This window comes from Paramisgurnus dabryanus, chromosome 11 (genome assembly GCF_030506205.2).
Source record: "Paramisgurnus dabryanus chromosome 11, PD_genome_1.1, whole genome shotgun sequence".
Taxonomy (NCBI): domain Eukaryota; kingdom Metazoa; phylum Chordata; class Actinopteri; order Cypriniformes; family Cobitidae; genus Paramisgurnus; species Paramisgurnus dabryanus.
In genome coordinates this window covers 9,438,346-9,459,834 of record NC_133347.1, presented here as the reverse complement: position 1 = coordinate 9,459,834, position 21,489 = coordinate 9,438,346, and the positions used below count along the sequence as shown (strand labels likewise).

At 39.1% G+C, this 21,489-nt stretch overlaps 1 protein-coding gene across 2 annotated transcripts in view; it reads left to right on the top strand.

Annotated features, from left to right (window-relative positions):
- The window catches only part of faf1 (Fas (TNFRSF6) associated factor 1), a 127,195-nt gene that overhangs the window by 37,289 nt on the left and 68,417 nt on the right, over window positions 1-21,489 (top strand). For both annotated transcript variants that reach the window (XM_065248490.2, XM_065248489.2), the window contains exon 8: window positions 6,222-6,308. In XM_065248490.2, coding sequence (XP_065104562.1) covers window positions 6,222-6,308 — 87 coding nt within the window. The remainder of the gene's footprint in view (window positions 1-6,221; window positions 6,309-21,489) is intronic.

Sequence of the window (21,489 nt, the reverse complement as noted above, 5' to 3'; positions counted from 1 at the left end):
GTCACCAATACCAGAAAGTAAACTGTTGCCTACAATCCGTGTGTTGTTGTAGTCCAAGAAAAGAGATTTACGTTGGAGACGATAAATCGTGTCATTGTTTACTTTGGAGTATGTACTTTTTGCATATCTTTAACATGTACTAATACACACTTACACACACCAAAGGAAATGTAAAATCGTGAATCGGACCATAGGTAAAAATCGATACAAATGATTTGTTGTCAAAATCAAACTTTGTAGTGTGTGACTTTTGCACTTTTAAAAGTACACTTCTACATGTGAACACCCCGATTTAGTGCTTTATTTAGCTATAATAAGTAAATAAATCTGAGTAATATTTATGTTTTTATCCGATTAATAGTAAACATAATAATAATAATAATAATAAGTAAGCAGTCCTACAATATTAATTGAGCTACATTTACAAAACTAAATTCTTTCCCCCAGAATCCTCTTTTGGGTCTATGTATCTATTCACAGGGGTGCTTTAAAACATAATTTTTTCCTAATTTTTTTTCCACTTACCTTTTTTCCACTTACCTAATTTTTTATTACTTTTATATATATATATATAAATTTTTAGAAGAAGATCATACAGTTTTGGAAAGGTTTTTTTTGGTCAAACTAACCCTTTAGGTCTTTAGTTGCAATAGACCACATACCTAATTTAATATCACGATGGCAAATCATTTAAAATCATCCATCAGTGTTGTTAATTTTGGGTTCGATTCTCAGTCCATACTTTCTGTTCACCGCAGTGTTTTGTACAAGCAGGCCTCAGTACTAAAGAGCTCACAAACCCCCCTGTGGCTCATCAGCTCTTTGCCTCTCCCATCAGACCTGTGCAACGCCGTTCCTTTCATCCTTCTCTTTTAAAGCGCTCTGTGTTGTATTTAAGGTTGGTTTGTGTGGGACACAAAACCCAAACGCTTTATTCCGTACACACACAACCCCTCCCCGGCTCACTCGCATTCTCTTCGGCCTGCCCCAGTAACCTACACACGGCTTTCTGGAAATGGCTCCATTAATTATTCACAGCAGGTAGCGCGCTCCACGTCAAGTGTAACAAGCTCCCCGTGGACTGACAGCGCCGCTCGAACCCCTCCCTCAGAGCTGGGGGAGTCATGTTGAGACTGTGTAGTGTCGTTGTGAAGAAACAGACATCTGTGATTGTTCTTTTTTGTTTGTTTTTAAATATCGTGACACTCGAGTCGTTTTTAGGTAACTTTAATCTAAAGTGAAAAGTGCGATCAAAGTTTGCATAAAAAAAATAAACAGTGTGGACTGTGTCACTTTTTTATTTGCATAGTGCTTTTAGATATTGATATTGTTTGCAAAATTCTTTGCATGTAGAAATGGTTCACTTCATATTTTAAGCCATTATTTTTTTTTTCATCGGCTTGCATGCAATCCCATAATCCCCTTCGAACTGCCGCCTCGATGCCGCTGGTCACCATTACAGTAATCAGACTACTTGACAGGTTTGTAATGGTGCTAATTGAAGAGATTAAAGTGAGATGGGTGAGCGCTCTCTTTCCCTCAGCAGATGGTTTTGATGAGCACCTACTGTGAACCTTAAGTGTTTCTGTCGGGATTACAACAACTGGAGAGTTAGGGCCCGCGGGGAAGAGAAAAGAAGAGCAGGAAACGAAGCTGTTGGCTTGGTAGGGGACCGAGTAACCGGACAAAGCCGAATCAAACAAGCCGCTGTGGCCCGACCGGACTGATCCTCAGGCGTTCTGGTTCTTTCTTTGTGAGGAGGAGAGCGAGTAAGAAGGAGAGATAAAATTTGCCGCCTTACGTTGATCACATGCAATTTAAATGTGGATTAAACGAAGAGCTTTTTGTCATTCGGCAATTTAATTTAGTTAGCTGGATCGGTCTTTAGTTACTTTGGCTCTGGAGAGCAGACTTCTTCCTCATTGAGGATGGGAACATTTCTACCAAGAACTAACTCAAAAGTGTCCAAGTAGTTGCCTTTGTGTCAGAAATGCCCAAAAATAAACACGTGAACCCAAAGAAAAGCTCGGCGGGGATCCACCGCAACGTCCCGTCGAGAAAAAGTTACTAACAAGTCTGAGAAGTTTTTGTTTTACGGTTGTGGCCTCAACACCGAAGCCCAGTATGGAAATGCAACAAAAAAGCAACTCACAATCTCGCCTCTTTTTTTCCCATTCACCCCCTCGCAGCCACATATGGAGAGGACTCCTCTCCAACCTTTTTTCCTGCACGTCTTTTGTCTTTGCTGAAGACCGGCTGATGCTTTTCTACTTGTGCATATCAATAGAAGCAGCCTAAGAGAGAGTCCCTTAGTGCTATCCTGTTGTTTGTCTTTGCCAAAGGCTCTCGCTTTGCCTCCAGGCTCCCAGGGAACGTACTCTTCCACTGTTTCGGCCCCGGGCCCCGCTCTCCTCCTCTGATTGGCATTCCCAAACCCGAGTGTGGGGCCGAGCTTAAGCCTCAGAGCAAATGTTTGTCAGGAAAGTGGCGGGGAGAATAGGCCCGGCCGATAGGGCTCCGCCGTCCGTGACCAGACGAACCATCCCAGGGATTTTTTGCGGCCCCACAACGTTTCTCTCCGCAGCTGGAGAGATAAACGAAGAGGAAGAAAAGAAGGATGAAGAGTAAAAGAGTGTGAATAAAAGGCATCTGGTGCTGAAGAGCTTGTGACTGTTTAACAGCAACCTTTTCTTCTCTTTGATTTCTCTCCAGCCAAGGATTACCAGTACTTGGCATTTAGAAAGATTGGATCATTACTGTGAATGTGTGTGTGTGTGTCTGGGAAAGAGACTTGTTTATTGCAGACAATTTCATTTGCAAGACCTGTCAGGCATTTTCTTTTTATTTGAAGATAATAATTTGAAGATTCTCTGCTAATGCCGAAAACTGTTTAACCTTCCGCTTGCCATTTTTATTTATTTTAAATATTGAATAAAACCTCCCATTTAACTTTTTTAGTTTTTCTTTTTACATCTTTCATTTAAATTAATCAACAAATTAAAGTGTGCAGTTGTGATTTTGTCAGTAAGGGGGCAGCAAAACACAAACCTGTCTATGTGTATCTTTGTATTTTACGCAATTCATATACTAAGCAAGCATATAGAAAATTGTTCTGTGGGTAATATGAAATATTTATCTTACTCTCTCAATGTGCGAATTGTTGTGTATGAACATAAACCTTATCGAATGAAATGCGCCGTTGCATGCGGCACGTAAGAATATAATCCCTGCATCTGAAATGTCTTTATCCGTGAAATCTTCCAGCATTTTCTGATATAATGTCAACGTTTTCTGTATTGTTTTTTTCCCCTTCACTATGGAAGTCTGTTCCCTGCTGCTAAAGACTTCTATTGTGACATTTAAAATGAAATGTCAGTGGAGCGGGATTTAATAGGACTCAGTTTTTTCCTTCATTGTTTAATCAAACCTCATTGTTCCTTACGGGCAGCGACAGAACAAATGTCAGGCGTTCTGAACATCTCAAAACTCTCTTTACTTTCTTTCCGAAATCAGTAGTAAATAAACTTGTTATTCTGTGGATTTGTTTGTTTATCCCTTCCGTGTATATTTTTTTTCTCATTTAGTTGGGTAATGTTGGCTTTAATTTGCGGACCCCTGACTGCTTAGAGGAGGAATTCGTAGCTCATGAATAGGTAATGACACTTGTGTTTGTGAATATTGGAGCAGTATGGGGCTTTCTCTTCGTAAGTCAATTATAATTCGCCGTAGTTGCAGAAAGAGCTCTTACCTTACCCCCTTTAATTCAAATCTTTCGATTTTTTTACTTTTATTACCCTAAAATGTTCCTCCAAGCCACCTAAATCAGTTTTAAAATGAAATAATAGTGCATGTCTCAGGTTTTATTTGCTATATTATTTTCAAAACGATCATCCGATCATCCCTCTCCAATAAACCTAAATCTGTTTTGAAGTCAAATAACAGTGAATACCTTCTCTGGATGTTTGTCATGATGGGTTGAAGTCTGGCAGAAGTACAGAGTGTTATAGGTATATTGACAGAAGGGCAGTGCTCATATTAAAGACCAAATGAAGTTAACCGATGAAATATCAAAGTCCCACAAAGGGCCTTTTCGTTATAGCGGCTAAATGCTTCAGCACGACCCACCATGATGGCGTTACTTTCTACTTTCTCCTAGACTGCCATGCCATTTGACCCTAAACGGTTCATTACAGCCAAGAGCTGGTGTTTACGGCTGCCTGTCGGTCAGACCTGGGCAGCCAAATCCCTGTAGCCCTCTGGTCAAACACAGATATTACACTCTGTAATAACACTGGCCAACCCTTCTGACCCTTGCTCGCTTCAATAAGAAAAACGCACAGCCCGGTGTGTGGGCTTGTTTGAAATGCGTGTGTGTGCTTGTGATGGATCGGTTTCTGACTTAAGTCGACCTAAAGTGATGTTGTCAATATCTGAATTTGTTTCCCTTTATTGCGCCCGACCAAGATGCCCGGAAACAGATATTTACATTTCTGTCTCAAAGTAATGCTTCACTCAAAAATAAGTTTTGTTATCTTTTCAACACACCAACTTTTTTTGAAACCTATATGAGTTTCTGTCTTCAATAGGACATGAAATGTTTATTGTGCATTATTTATGATCATGTATTAGTTGCTTTTTCATGCGTATAACACTAGGAGGAGGTTTTAGGATGCAAATAAAAGTGATACAACCAGTCTTCATTTACGATCTTTTTATAAATAAGATTGGAAAAGATGTTTTTCCACAGAGGAAAGTCATTATGCAATGGCTTCATTACAACCCTAAAGAATAGATTTCATAATAACATTATAATGTATATAAAAGCACAAAAAATTAGGGATGCACCGAAATGAAAATTCTTGTCCGAAACCGAAGAAGAGGAAACCGAAACACATCTTACTTAAGAAATTATGCCAATTATTAGTACCATTGCATTTATGGCTATGAGTATGACTGTGTATTTACTTAGTAAAATCAAGGCATTGCAATTGCATAAATTAATATTGAAGTTTCAAAGAATAAATAATTTACAAATTATGCAATTATTTATTTAGCACATTGCAACCATGCACAGTATAAAATTCAAACTTAAATGTTTAACTTATCCCCACTCATGTGTAGCGGAGAACAGGGGAGACAGTTACGTGAGACGAAAGTAACAAAACGATTTTCTAATAATATTTATTTAAAATTGTACAAAAATATATATTTAAAATTTTGTATATTCCTCAGATATGTAAGATAATAATGACAGTGTTTTTCACACTGTACTGATTAAAAATTAAGTCTGATACTGAAATACGTCCACACCGCAGACATGTTGCTTCAGACAAGCCTGTGCAGGTCACAGTTTCTGTATGCGTCATCACAACATTTTGTCCGTATTGTTTCGGTGATAAAAGTCTTTTGGACGAAAACCGATAGTGCTCTTTTGGGCCATTTTAAGCCGAAATTTTCGGTGGCTGAACATGCAGTGCATCCCTACAATCCACAATAATGTGTATTTAATCTTTCTCAACTGAATAAATATCAATCCATCTGCTAATAAATTCCCAGTCCTGTCTCTTTCAACCCTGCTTCATGTCCTTTGTATTCAGAAGCGTCTTGCGGCCATCGTTTCTGCCTCCGTGGGCACGAGTCCTCGGATTGGCAGAAGATACATGTCTGCTTGGTGGGCTGTGGATGGGATTTGGCCATGCGCTACCAGGGCTTTCCTTCACAATAGCGAGTTTTCTTTGCCTCTGTATCTAGCACCGCTGGGTAGCACATTCTCCGTGGATAATGCACTTGAATCTGTGGTCCATCTAGCTCTGGGCAACGCCCGCTTTGATCAGCCCTGTCCTCCGCACATCAGCCTGGCGTTGGGTTTTAAACCAACAGTGGCGTAGAGGCTGGGGCCAACATCAACTGTTTAAATCCATGAGATGTTATGAATTGCAGTTACATGCGAGTACATGGTGGAAGGGTAATACTGTCCATTTCTCATGTGAAGGGCTGTTAGCATTGGGCATTAGGAGAGGCATCCGAGGAATTTTGAGGACGTGGAGCTCTTTTACGCCTTCTGCATTTTCACATCCTTTTAAAGTCAGATATCTTGATGTACTTTATTTTTGAAAAAGCAAAAAAATGGTGATGCCTGTGACTTTTTGTGAATTTTATAGGTTTAAGTGTTATTTTCCATGGCACCTAATATCTGTTCTTTGTGCCTGTTTATATTCTAGGTGAAGAGGAACATTTCAGACCTGACAAACATCCCTGTGCGACATCAACAGTGGGATGGCTGGCCGGCCTCTGCCACGGATGACTCTGTATGTCTTTATTTTTTTTTACATCATCTTTTCATTAAAAACCCTGTTGCAAATTGCAATGTGTATGACACTAGTTTGTTGTGGCCTAAACAGTGTTGTAACTGGATGAGGTGCAATATCAGCTATAACCTTATATTATTACGAGTGTTTATCCTTCCCCGCAAGCAATAACCGAACCAGACGGCTAACTATAGACACAGTGTAGTCTGGCTATGAGTAAACCAGTTCTACTCTAAATAACCCTGAATTTGCTTACATGCTATTTTTGGAAAATAAAAAAACTAGGGAAATGTACGATATTCCATCATGTAAGGAAAGTTAACAGGTGTTCAAGGTGTTTGCTTTCATTCTTTTGCATGTTCTAAGCGGATATGCATCGTCTTTTTTTGGCTATAATTAGACGTCTATTAGACTTTAACTGACAGTCCAAATGTTGCCTTGTTTTAGCCAGAATTGCTTGCTGGGTAACAAGCTGTGGTTGCATTTAAAGACAAGCAAAATGATTTTTTGCACACTGGAAAACTTAATTAGTCCAAAATCTTGCTCCACATTACATTATTAGCATCATGTTACCCTATGTTTCAAACCCAGGCTAAAGTTTCATAATGTCTTTTAAAGATTAAAGGATTAGTCAATTCAGATAATTTACTCCCCACCATGTCATCCAAAATGTTGATGTCTTTCTTTGTTCAGTTGAGAAGAAATTATGTTTTTTGAGGAAAACATTCCAGGATTTTTCTCATTTTAATGGACCCCAACACTTAACAGTTTTAATGCAGTTTAAAATTGCAATTTGAAAGGACTCTAAACGACCTCAAACGAGGCATAAGGGTTTTATCTAACTTTGTCATTTTTGGCAAGAAAAATATAAAATATGCACTTTTAAACTGCAACTTCTGGTCTTCCACCTCACGCAATACGTCATCACGTCAAGAGGTCACAGATGACGAATGCAAAACTACGCCCAAGTGTTTACAAGTGTGGAGAAAGAGGACCGTTCAGATGTTGTTGTATGTTAAATGATACTAATTAATGTCTTTGTGTCAGTTTATTGTTTAAAATGGTCCGCAAATGTGCGTTTCAAATATGTAACACGTGACCTTTCGACGTCATTACGCAATTACGTGAGGTCGCGCTGGTACATCCCACAGCCAGAGGAAGAAGAGAAGTTGTGGTTTAAAAGTGCATTTTTTTTTTTGCCAAAAATGACAATCGTTTCGCTAGATAAAACTTATGCCTCGTTTGGGATCAATTAGAGTCCTTTGAAACTGCAGTTTTAAACTGCATTGAAACTGTTAGGTGTTGGGGTCCATTAAAGTCCATTAAAATGAGAAAAATCCTGGAATGTTTTCTTCAAAAAACATAATTTCTTCTCGACTGAACAAAGAAAGACATCAACATTTTGGATGACATGGTGGTGAGTAAATTATCTGGATTTTTTTAAGAAAATGGACTAATCCTTTAAAGACAACAGGATTTTTTGCACACAGGAAAACATTAATAGTCCAAAATCTTGCTCCGCATAACAGTATCAGCATCATGTGACCCTATCGGTCAAACCCAGGCTAAAGTTTCATAATGTCTTTTTGAGATTAAGAGCATCTATGTTTGATTTCAGTCATTCATTTCACATTTCGATTTTTGACATGATTTTACTCTGTAAGATTATTTAATTTAGAAAACAGTAAATGACAACAATGACTAGCTGGGTTTTTACAGACTGGGTTTACATGTGTTTCTCGTTGGTAATTTAGTTGCATCGTGCAACATTTTCCCTTAAAGTGTGATCAGAAAGGTGTCTTAGTGGAAAACTTGTTGTGCCTGGTTAACACACAGTGTAAAAAAAACTGATTTGTCTTTTTTACCATGTGTAGTAATTCAAGCATCAGCCGATGTGAAAGTAAGATGTTGGTACTAATTAAGATGTCACAGGGCACCTCGCTTCTCTTGTCCTCTCTGTGTGGATACTACAGCTCATGTAGTGGGAGGTCAGTGACCTTTCCCGCCCGGTTCTCTACTCCCGGCCTTTCAGCCCGACTCACTCAAAGTAATCAGAGAGGGCACAACAGCAAACCCCAAGTAACCCCACGTTCCCCCCATATCCCAGCTTAAACATCCACAATAATCATTTGGGAAATAACCATGGGAAACTTCTCTTCAGTTATCCGAGGTCATTGTGCCTCTGATCATTTAGGCATTGAAAACGCCCTTGTGTTTTAACCGTGAAAGGGTAATGTGTTTTATTAGATGCCATTGTGTTTTTCTGCATCTTGATCTGCTGTCAGGTGTTTAATTGAGTAAGTTTGGTTTCAAAGGGAGTGGCTTTTAACTGATGAATAAACCGGTTTTTATTTGGATTCTTTGATTCAGGTGCCGAACATTCCCCCTGCACCTCTGTCTCAGCCTTTAAATGAGTTAAATCGATCCTCGCAAAGCTATTAAGATGGTTTTCCTTTAAAAAAATAAAAATTAAATGAAAAACAGCGACTGTATTGGAGAGTCCTCGAACAAAAGATTGTGACCCTATTGTTAGTAGCTTATGAGCAATGTTTCACACGGCTCTTTAACAATGTTGCATTGTTTATTTTCAGTGTTCACTTGTGAGTCTCATGTATCTCGCCCATTACATTTAGCTCCCATATTGTTTAAAGGGAGGGAGGCTGGAGAGATCGTTTCGTGCTTTAGCGAAAAGCACAACGGACGCAAGGTCATTGAAGAATTACACCCTCTCACCACAAACTGCCCACTTGAGTCGGCCACTTCAGGGCTGAAGTGCACTCACACGAGACCTCAACCTGCTCATGAATGCTCTTCAGGACACATTAAACCTTTAATGCCCAAGCAGTGATTGCTTATGAGTGGTCATCGCACACTTGGCTGGCGATAAGCTTTCTGTCTCACCTCGTCCCGGCGTACAGAGAGGACGTATTATTAAAGTGCCGGTCTTAATAATGGCCCCCGGCTAGCCGTGCATTAGACCCAAAGCTCTTGCATGCCAGCCAGTCGGTTTAAGCGCGTATCTCATTAACCTCCCCTCATCTCCCGGGATTTGTACCAATAAACATGACAGCCCGGGCTTAGAAATACATTTACCAGCAGTCTGAATCAATGCCTGCTCTGCAGGGCTTTCATTACTTTCGGTTCGCTCACATACAGCGAGTGTCTCCGCTCTCTGTTTCACCTCATAAGGGAGAAAAATGGAAAAACTGATCAGTAGTCAGTTTACATTGCACTTGCCAAGCTTTTATGCATATTGGTTTTGAAAGAGCTGGCGACAGGTTTGGATTGTCTTATATTGTTGAAGGTGGTTGAGATGGATTGAAGTTTTAATCTGTCTCAGAGAAAATGTAAACTACAGTTGAAGGTAATAAGTTTAAACGTTGCAGAATCTACATCATGTTAGAGTTTAAAAATAAATTTGATACATCGTACAATTTGCATTTTGTTTTTGTTAAGTACACTGAACTAGCTCTTTCACAAAATGGGTATTTGCCTTTAGTCCATAACACAGAATAATAATTGAATTACAATAACACAAAAAGTACTATTGTAAAAGTATTACGCGATATGGGCGGTGCATTTGCCGCAAAAAACACTCGCTATTCGCCTCAAACACGTCTTCGCCCAAGTTGAAAATATTCAACTCGAGTGAAAAATGCGCATAACACGAAGTTAAATCCCGCAAGTAATCTAGAGTGAGTAACGCGATGCCCCGCGTTTGGTGTGTACATAGCATTACTGTGGGTTCACACCAGACGCAAGTTCAACGATTTGCGCGAGTAGATTACATACAAAGTCAATGCAAAGACGTGATCAGACGCGTCCTCGCATGGGGGGCGATGGGAATGATGCAATATGGGCGGCAGGTTTGCCGTGAAACATGCGCTAATCACCTCAAACATGTCTTCGCCCAAGTTGAAAATATTCAACTCAAGTGAGAAATTCGCATGACACAAAGTTAAATCCCGTGAGTAATCTAGAGTGAGTAACGCGATGCCCCGCGTTTGGTCTGTACGTAGCATTACTGTGTGGGTTCACACCAGTCGCAAGTTCAACGATTTGCGCGAGTAGATTACATACAAAGTCAATGCAAAGACGTGATCAGACGCGTCCTCGCGTGGGGCGATGGGAATGACGCGATATGGGTGGCACGTTTGCCGTGAAACATGCGCTAATCACCTCAAACGTGTCTTCGCCCAATTGAAAATATTCAACTCAAGTGAGAAATTCGCATGACACAAAGTTAAATCCCGTGAGTAATCTAGAGTGAGTTACGCGATGCCCCGTCTTTGGTGTGTACGTAGCATTACTGTGTGGGTTCACACCAGACGCAAGTTCAACGATTCGCGCGAGTAGATTACATACAAAGTCAATGCAAAGACGTGATCAGACGCGTCCTCGCGTGGGGCGATGGGAATGACGCGATATGGGTGGCACGTTTGCCGTGAAACATGCGCTAATCACCTCAAACGTGTCTTCGCCCAAGTTAAAAATATTCAACTCAAGTGAGAAATTCGCATGACACAAAGTTAAATCCCGTGAGTAATCTAGAGTGAGTTACGCAATGCCCCGTCTTTGGTGTGTACGTAGCATTAGGCTACATCCACACGAAGCCAGTGCTTTCCCTATCCGATCGTTTTTTTAATACGATCACGGAGTCATCCCAAAAAATGTATAAGGTGTGAACAAATGCCAGAAACAATGCGTGAGGACGCGTGTGCCATCACAACTTACCTTTCAGCTCTTTGATACTTTGGTTTTAAATACAGATCAACTTTCACAAAGAGAAATGCGTGGAAATCGGAATAATTCAGAGATCAGGGAGCTCCTTACTATCCGTACAAAAACTGAAATTGATCGTCAGCTTTAAGAATAGCATGTGTCATGAGAAAGTTAATGATCAGATCAGTAAAGAATTATATGCATTAGGGATGTGACGAGATCTCGCGAGATTAAATGTGTATCGCGAGATTAAGTGTGTCTCGCGAGATTTCTTGTGTAGGTGAAATTCTGGCCGTTTCTCAAAAAAAAAGGCTGCATCCTTCGGAGGTCGCATTTTTAAACTGCATTTACTTCATAAAGACTGTCTTTTTAGAGACTAACAATTATAAAGTTTACTAATAATTTAGTTAATCGCAAATTGTTGTAATATGCTCACGACTTGCGAATGTAATGCTCAGTTAATGATCTGAAATAAACCTTAATGACGTATGCAGCCTGCATATGCGACCTCCGGAGGAGGCAGTTGCAGGCGCCTTTTTTAAATGATATTCTATGGGCATGGAGCGTTTGCGCGCTGTTTATGCGCGCTGAGCGCCTTGCGGTTTTTGCCGGCGGCCGCAGCACGCGCCTTTGAAGGAACGCTGAGAGCGGAGAAGCGCCCGACGTCATTCGCGTCTTTCCATTGTCCACTCGAATGAGGGGAGATGCGGGCCTTACGTTGTGGTGAGGGAAGTTTACAGTTGCTTTGAAGAACCGGACTCCACTCGCTCACTCTCTCCTGCGTGTTTGTGCACCTCTCACCCTCAAACAAGGTCAGATCAAGCATCCTCTTTTTAAAGTTTCTGCTAATATGACAGTCAACAGCAAAAGAGCGCACGCTTCAATATTTGATTGACAAGACAGCTGACTAGGTGGTTGCCTAGCAATATTAAAAGCCGCGTCGACACGCACTGCTCTTTTTTTTTTAAAAGGCAGTGCGTCGCGCCTTGCGTTTCCAAGCGTTTAAAGCGTGGTTGGTATAATTAGCCTCTTACAGTGCATGCATTATATTCTGTCTTTTACTGCATTTGCTTTTTTGTTTGGGTTTCCAATAATGTTCGTTTGGGAGCTCGTATGAAGTCTGAGACGTGTTGTGTTTTTCTGTAGATCAGTGTCAGATGTGAAGTCTCAGCAGATTAAACCATCACAGAGTTTACATGATTTAATGTCTGCATGTTCATTTCTATTGTAAAGAAATGGACGTATATTAAATATTCAAATGGATTTAAACATTGTTTGGCTAAAAAATAAGCGTTTTTTTTCCGTCTAAAGTGAAAGTGAAAGTGAAGATAGCATCCGAGACGAGTCTACTATCGCCCCCTGCAGGCATTTGTTATAATATATACATAATGCTATTTATTTATAGACCACAAATGTAATGTGTTTGTTAATGTAATGTTGTTTAATGTAACTTGGTTTTAATACTTTATTTGAACCAATTATTATTGCATCTTCGTTATTATGTAATTTTAAAGGCTACTGCTCACTTGGGTCTATTTTTATTACCCAAAAATAACAAATTACTTCATTATCAGTTAGTAAAATAATTGTTAGGGGCAGTCCTTGATTAGTTAAAACATTTAAAAATAACATGATTTCAGTTTCTTATTCATTTATTTTATCATCGAGGGTTTCTTAAAAAGTGTAAAAATATCATCTCGTCTCGTTCTCGTGAACCCAATCTCGTGTCTCGTCTCGTCTCGTGGATTAAGTGTCTCGTCACACCCCTAATATGCATGTGGTTTCTCCAGAGAGAAATAGCAGATAATAAGCAAACTTATACATCTTTCCATGTATTTTCCGTAATCTCTGTGAGAAAAGGGCTAACATTTACGGATTTGGTATACACACAAATAGGCAAGGGTGTCGATTTTAAAGTTATCCACTAATGTACCCGGTTTAAAAAAACAAAACAAAAACGGATTCAGGCTCCCAAAACACCAGATCAATCTGGACAGAATGCCGATTTGATTTGAAGATTTGGACATATACAGCTAAACGTGTCTCCATGTGGACAGGCTCTTAAAGGGATAGTTCACCCCAAAATGAAATTACCCCATGATTTACAAAACCTCAAGCCATCCTCGATGCATATATTATCTTTTTTCAGACCAACACAATTGGAGTATCCAAGCTTTATAATGGTAGTAAATGGTGCTTCTGATTTGAAGCACAAAAAGTCCATACATTCTTCCCCGAAGCAATCCACAAGGCTCCAGCAGTGTTCTGAGGGCAATCATATATATCAAAATGTAAAACTTTACAAACTAAACTAACTATCTTTCTGTAACAACTGTCGTGTATTCAAAAGAGCGTGCGTTTCCAGCATAAGACGTAGGTGGTTGTGTACAAGAAGTAGTGATTTCCAGTTTCAGATTTCTAATTACTGACTGGCATTCGTCACTACGCCACTACATCTCGTACGCTACATCCTACGTCATATGCTGGAAATACTAGTATTTTAGTTTGTAAAGTTTTAAATATGTAAAATTGCTTTAAAAGGCCTTTATTAACCCACTGGGGCCATGTGGATTACTTCTGAAAAAAAGATAATTATATAAATCGAGGAGGGCTTGCGGGTTAATAAATCATGAGGTCATTTTACCAGTAATTACCAATTCAACAATGTTATTTAATACAGGTTAAATCAACGATAGGCAACCAATTTAATGTTTTGTGATAGTTGTTTATAAGTCTCTTGTTTGATTCGAGCCATTAAATTGCCCAATGGTTTAAATTTAAAAAATCCTCTCAGTCCTGCACATTTTTTGCTTTCCAGCATCTTTTGCATATTTCACCTCTTTCCAACAGATGCTAAAAGATGTTGAGATCCATCTTTTACACTGAAGACAACAGAGACTCGTATATTACTATTACAAGACATAAAACATTCAATGATGCTCAAGAAGACAACATGATGATACATCAAAATTCAGGGTTATGTAAACTTAAAAAATGTGGTAAACTTAATATCATGTACATCAAGATGATTGGTGTAAATTGTTATTATTTTGTTTAAAGAACTTGTTTCATTTAAAGAAATGTATCATTTCATTATTTTCATGTTTCCCAGTAGACAAAATACCAACAATCAATACTGATCAATGGTGCATTCTGGTGATATTGGTGCGTTCGGTGCATCTCAGGGTTTTAAAGAAACTGTTGAGGCAAAAATATTTTTTTTTTAAATCCATTTATGCAGTGAAACTGTTTAACCAGTGAACATTTAAACAGTGCAGTCATTTTAACTGGCTTTATAATTAGCATCATTCATTTGTCTCCGGAGAGAAAAAGGATTACCGTCTGTAAAAAAAAACAAAAAAAAAAACATTCTGGACCTTCTTTTGACTGTGGATCTTGCTGGTTGTCTTGACAGGGATGTGCAGTGTCTGTAAATTCAAACGAGGCTGTTTACCATAGTCATGTTTAGCCTTTGTTTGTTTGAGTGGGTGTAGTCTGAATGCGTGTGATGTGTTTGAGGTGCAGACATAGGCTTCTTTATATGGCAGGCCACTGGAGGACTGCTGTTTGCAGGCTGTGTTTGGCATTAACCGCTCAAACTTTGGTGCGTTTTCTTCCCGAACAGAAGCGCGCCACATAAACTTTAGTATCGGTGAGGGTAATAATGACAGTGTATTTATTGATTGATTTATAGTTTTAGCTCGAGTTATTAGAAACAAATAAACGTATCCAAGATTGGGTGACTTAGCAGTGCTCCCTTGTTGCCAGTAGGAGAAAAATTTATTTTAACTGATGTGTTTTGCTTGTTCTCTTAAAGCATTATTTATACTCGCGCTTTGCTCCACATGGGAGCCTCGACTGAATGCGTGTGTCTCAACAAATGGACGAGGCGTTTATATAGTTGACGCCCATGCTGTTGCACTATTCTTTGAAACAATGGGCAATCGAGTCCAAAACTAACACAAAGTAGAGGAAAGAAGTCGTTGTTGTCTGGTACTTGGAACATCAGAGCTTGATATATAAATATAGGAACATGAATAAAACATCAAGCCCTTAATGTTTAATAAATACATATTTATCATTTAATTAACGTTTTTACTAAACAAACAGTGAGGTTTATATTTTATTCCACAATGCAAATATAAGCGAATTATTCTGAATCATATATAAAAGAATTTGTGTTTTGGCAAAGTTTTCATACGTTACCTTAAGAGTCTCGCATAAATAGTATATGCATTGTTTTGCATGGATTGATCAAAGAGATACGTCACACGCTTGCCTGCTCAGCAAGAATCACCTCGAGTTTGGGGATTTTTGAATGCAAAGGGTTACAAAAATTGCCATGCACTCCTCCACGCGAAATTAGGTCTTGCGCACCCAACGCGCACAACTTCCCATTTTTTTGGGAGGCCATTTTTGCCCCACATGGAGGCTTGAAGTATAAACGAGGCTTAAAGCTGCGCTTACGTAAAGTTGTCCTCTGTATATCTAGCCTGGCTCCGCCCTCCTACGTGCTTCCGCTTAATTTTCATTTCGCTTCAGCAGTACGTCTGGGATTTCTCTATAGAGTTTCATTTTCTCCTGCAAAAATCTGCAGGACCAATCAGTGAACAGATGGGGGTGGCTAAGAACGATGACGTTGAGGTTGTGCGTCAGTTTGAGTTGTAGTTCAGTAATGGCAGCAGAGAAAGACGTGAGAAAAGCTATTCGGTCCGTTGTTGCAAAACTGCTGAATATACAGAAGTTAAAGCCGGAGCAAGAACCAGGTTTGCTAACTTTTGTTTGTCTGATTATTCTGACTTGTTGTTTCCGGACGGTTTCGGTGCATGATATACGTCACGACCACACGTTAGCGATTGGCTTTGGCAGATCCTGAGTGACTCTGGGCAGATCCAATAGTTTTAAACTTCAACAATGGACCCTCCTTAACGGAAGTAATGCTTTGCAATGGAGCGTGGCCAGACTCTCTGTACAAATGAAATGAATGTACGAGAGTCTGGTTGGACCAAGCTACTGTATATCGCCATCTCTGTTTGAAACATAAAACTGCAGGTTACTCTACGTACTTATCTTTAATTATCGAAACCCGACCTGACAGCTCAGCTTATAAGTCAATATTAAAAGCTTATCATTGTGAATGACCAATGTGGTAAGGTGAGGTGAATTTTAAACACTGATCCTTTATGTAATTCATGATATTTAATTTTTGTAAATTTTTAACAAAGTTACATATTGCAGCTTTAATTTAGACTTTTTATTTGTCCATATTTCACCTCTGAGCTCTCTCTCTCACACACAAACCCTTGCAAACACTCACGCGCACACACACACACACACACACACACACACACACACACACACACACACACACACACATTAAAAGCCCAAACTCTCCAAAGCTCCTCATATTTCACTGCCAACCTTGCAAAGCACCTATGGGAATGATTGACAACTTCAGGAACGTCCTTATTAGAGTCTTTTCCCTCTTAATTGCTGACATTTATCCAGTGTTTCTTGGTGTTTGCTAATGTATTACTGCGGCTACTCTCTGAGGGTCTCCATGGCCCATGGCTGTTATGGGCTTTCAGCGTCACAGACCTGCGGAGGTGGCTTATTGGACCCGTTGGTTGCCGTAGCGACGAGGCTCAGCTCTAAGCCCATACAGAGCCCCTGGTGAGATTGCTGTCTGCAGGTGAAGTTCTTCGGAGATAGATGTATATACACCCTTATATTGCCAACCTTCAGTCTTCAGAACCGCCAGCTTGCTCAGTCTGCCTAGCTGAAATCATGTTTTACATGTTTAGATCAACACCTTGCCGTCTGTGCCGTGGGTGTTTGGTAATATGCAGGTTTGTAGGTTGTGTGGTTTTGACATTTCTGATCTTGGTTTCAGTAAAGACTGTACTATAAAAGTTGTTTACTTGCATTGCAGTTAGAAACATTAGGAGTTTCTTATGATACATTCGATTAGTTGTTTAATTTTGGTTGCATTTGCTTGGTTTTATTTCGCACTACGTGCACTTACAATGTATTTGGTGTTCTTATAGCAGTGTTGTAGTTAGGGCTGGACGATTGATTGAAAGGTAATCGAAACCGAAATTCAGAAACTCTAACCGACCCTATTTTATCATGATTGAGGGTGCCCTTAATTTTCTGCTTGCGCCAAAATGTCAAATAAACAACTATTTTAATTATTTATTAAAATAAATATTATTTATAACTATTTTAAAATCACAAAAATAACAAATGCCCTTTCAATAGAAAAAGATATCCCACCTTTAATATCGGAGCATATTTACAGTACAAACCTTGTCGGTGAACTATGAGGCAAATAATAATAATAATAAAAATAATCGTTTATTAATTGTAATCAATCTCAAATTAATCTCAAATTAACCAAGGTTTTGATTTGAGGTTAAATTGTCCAGCCCTAGTTGTAGTCGAGTCTGAGTCAAGACCAAGACCAGGATTGATTGTCGAGTCCAAGTCAAGACCGAGTTCACATCCAGCTTTATCTGTACTTGGGACCAGATTTACGCGCAGTGGATAATTAGCGCTGAAAAGGGTTGGTCTATTTTTGCGACTGACCTTATTGCATATGCATTTGTAGGAGTTTCCCTTTCAAACGCAATATTTATGGGAGGTGATTTTTTAAAAATGATTCATGCAATGTGATTTACTACGGTTTGCGTGTGTGATATATTATTGGTTTTTGTGCCATTATCAGAGGCGGCCTTAGCTATGTTTCAACCGTTTCAATTGAAACGGGCCCCGCCCTAAAGGAGGGCCCCAGCCCGGCGCAAGAATGTTTGAACGTGGGGCTATGATTCCTGCACGGGGGAGCTCACATTGTCAGTGCCTGTGGATGTTAAGCAATCACATATCTTTCATTTTAAATCAATTAATTTCTGCTCTTTATTTTCTCTCGGACGTTCATACGCGCTTTAGCCTGTAGAAATCGGATTATTAATATGAAATGAATGTATTTTATAAAAAAAATATAGAACTGCATTAATATTTATTATATGTCATTTAAATTATTTTTAAAAGTAATTTCTTTCATTTTTATAAATCAATGTAGAATCGTTTACAGCAGCATCACAGTGCTTCATAAAAACTCTAAGAAAACGTGCACATGTGGATAATTCTAGAGGTTTAATTATTCTTTAGCATCGGGATCACTAGACGAGAGCTTAATAGCCTTATTTTTGTGAAAACCGACATTTCTTAAATGTGTTACCTGTCGTAGTTAGCCCGTGCGCATTCATTCCGACAAATTTTCCGTCACAAATGGAGAGAATATCAATTTGAAGTACTCATCGCTATATGCCCTATTTATTCCCTTCAAATATCAGAGCTGTGCAGAGAGTTGCGCAATTGTGTCTCATTGCGTGACTGTGACCGCTAAAATACACTTGGAGAATAGAGCAATGAAAGCAACGTCATTTTCATTTTATCTGGAGTGAGTTTAAGCGGCGTTCCCTTACCGAAGTGCCCTTCAAGGGCGCAAAAACGCAGTTTTGAATTCGACCATGCTTTCTCTCATCAGGCTTGTCTGTGCAAGTGCGATTCCAGGTTTTTAATAATACATTATTTTAGGGACTGATTTCAATGGTTTTTTTTTTAAATAATATTATTGGATTTTATACTAACCTTAATGCAGTATTTAATTGTATTTAAAATATGTGTATAACATCTGTGTGCATTTACTGACTGCCTTTAATATATTTTGTGCATGACGGCATTTTCCTCTAACGCAACATCCACACAATGTTCCATTAAATGAACATAATGACCAAGAACTTTAGATAAATGAGGGGTGATTTTTTTTTTACAGTGGCTTGGAAATCGTCTATTTTTGTTTTGCTCCCGCATAACAATGTAAACTGTTTTTATAATAGCCTATTGAACATAGATGCCGTCAGCTCTCGTTCAGATTTTTATTGAGCACGAGGTGACAAAATCGCTGGACAAAGATAAACTTATCAGGGAATTCTCAGCACCCAAACACAGAAAGGTGGATTTCTAATAAGGTTTAGGTGAAATCTACGCTCGCCGCCAGGTGAGCTGTCTACGGTGCTGAAAAAACGCGGAGCCCATCCTTATTTATAGGTTCGGTTCAGTGTCAGTCAGACACTTGTCTTGTTTGCTTTTGTTAAATAATTCAAGTTGAGGGGATGTTTGAGATGTTTTTTTTTAAAGTCAGCCCAGACAGCTGAAAATATACTGCGCAAATCAATTAAGCAGAGAATTTAGCGTCCATGAAAGGGCGAGGCAACTATAATTGTATAGTTGTAATTAAATAAGGTTGGATCATTTCTTTTGAGCTGCCTGTTCGTGAAGCTAAAAGTGCACGTAATAAAATAATATACCGATGCAAACCAACAGGAATCCTTGCTTTTTGCTCTATTATGCTTATGTTTTATGTGGGTAGGGCCTCCTATTAGTTATTGAAACGGGCCACCAGATGCTTAAGGCCGGCTCTGGCCATTATTTAATGCCCCAAAAAACTATTAATATTATAAAAATAATATTATAAAAAATATTGTTTGCCAGCTTATGTTTTTATTTGCTGGAGGAAATAAAAGTCACTACAACTCACAAAATACCAAACTTATTGTAAACCTTCACTTTTCAGTGTCCTATGGCTTTGTTAGCTGTGATGTCCATCATGCTGAACTCAAGTGCATCACACGTTAGTAGATCATCCGCAACTCATCATCTCCGCTTATTTCTGACCCTAAACTTATTTGCGCTGCTCTTAGTAGATTGCGTTGGTCATTATGAAAATCACCTGTTGCACCTGTGTTATTTAATTTGTGCCTTTTTAGTAAATAACCCGCAGATAATACCACTCCCATCAGCGCCTTTTTGGAATTGCGCTCTTGCCCCATTTAGTAAATCTTTGCCCTTGGACTCGACTACAACACATGTCGAAAATCTAAACACAGTTATGATACTGAAAGCAAAGACCCTCTAGCATAGCAATGCTGCTAACGCTGCTTTACACAGGGAAGGAGACCAGAAGCCGTTTTTAATAAACAGATTAAAATGTAAAACTTAAATTCTGGCAAGAAACTGTTAAATGTAAACTGTAACTGACTGTCGTTACACTCTGAACGCACGCAACATATATCATTGATCATCATTATTGACTGGCTGAGGCGATACACGCTAAACACTGTTGCAGGTTTTCTAATGGAAGATTGAAGTCTTCATAATATAAGCATCTTTGCTGAAAGTACGCCGCAGGTCTAATGCTGAGGTGACGACGGGAAAAGTGCCCTTCGTGTGCTTCTTGGACATAATTACAACAAGCGGTGTATCAATGACTCCGAAAGCTAGGTGAACAATTAGAAAAATAACACTTGGTGATAATGAAACTTTTATTTTGTCATGGACGCACAGACTTTCATCTGACTGTGCGGAGTGCCAGTTATGAGGCGGAGTTAACTGTGTCTATTAGTCATTGTATTTCATTACGAGATTAAATTGATGATTTTTATCAAAACACCAACTACATTGACTCATTTTACAATCCCACTAGCATGTTTTTTAGACAAAATAAAATCTTTTAATTCGCGTGAGGAAGCTGGCGTTTTTACACCCACTTTTATGTCATTGGCTATTGCCACTGATGTAGTGACTTATTGCACTATTACTGTTAACGATTATTCGATTGATTGATTGTTAATTTAAATGATCATCGAATATGGGAAATTGCATAATTATAGTAGGTACGTACTGTTAAGTAAAGTGCTACCTACTTAACATTTTATATATACATTTACATATGCCTTTGGCTTTCATCCAAAGCATCTTACAGTGCATTACAAGGTATGGATGTTATCAGTATATCAGCCACAACCTTTTGCGCTGCTAACTCAATCCCCTACCACTGATCTAAAGAACCACTACTTTATTTTAGTGGATTTAAAAATTGTAAATTACTCAACATGAAGATTTTGAATCCAAACTATTTGTTTGATACTGTTGTTTTTGCGCTGAGTGCCAAGTCAACTAACTTTAAGCATTTTGGCAGATTCATTACATAATTGCATACTGTAGTTATTATGAAAGGCATTTGGAGTTCGCTGCCACTAACATCCTGTAAATCGTGGCGATTACAGATTACACCTTAAACAGGTAAAAAAAATGCCTATTCACGCTTTGTTTTTCTCAAAGGGCTTAGCTGTGAAAGGTTCACTGGACTTCTTAAACACTGTATTTGACCCCAGATCTTAATCTAGAGTGACACCTCTTCAAACCCCAACCTGAAAAGGTCCAACAGGTGTTTAGGGTGGGGCTTCTTAATGTCTTTTCTTTCTTGGACTCATGCTCGCTCGCTCTCTCTTTTCGCGCTCTGTAGCTCTCTTGTCCTCATCTTTTTAAAGAAGCAAAAGGTGCAGCTTGGGGCTCTCGGACGAGTCGAGCAGCTGTCAGCTGTAATTATCTCCTT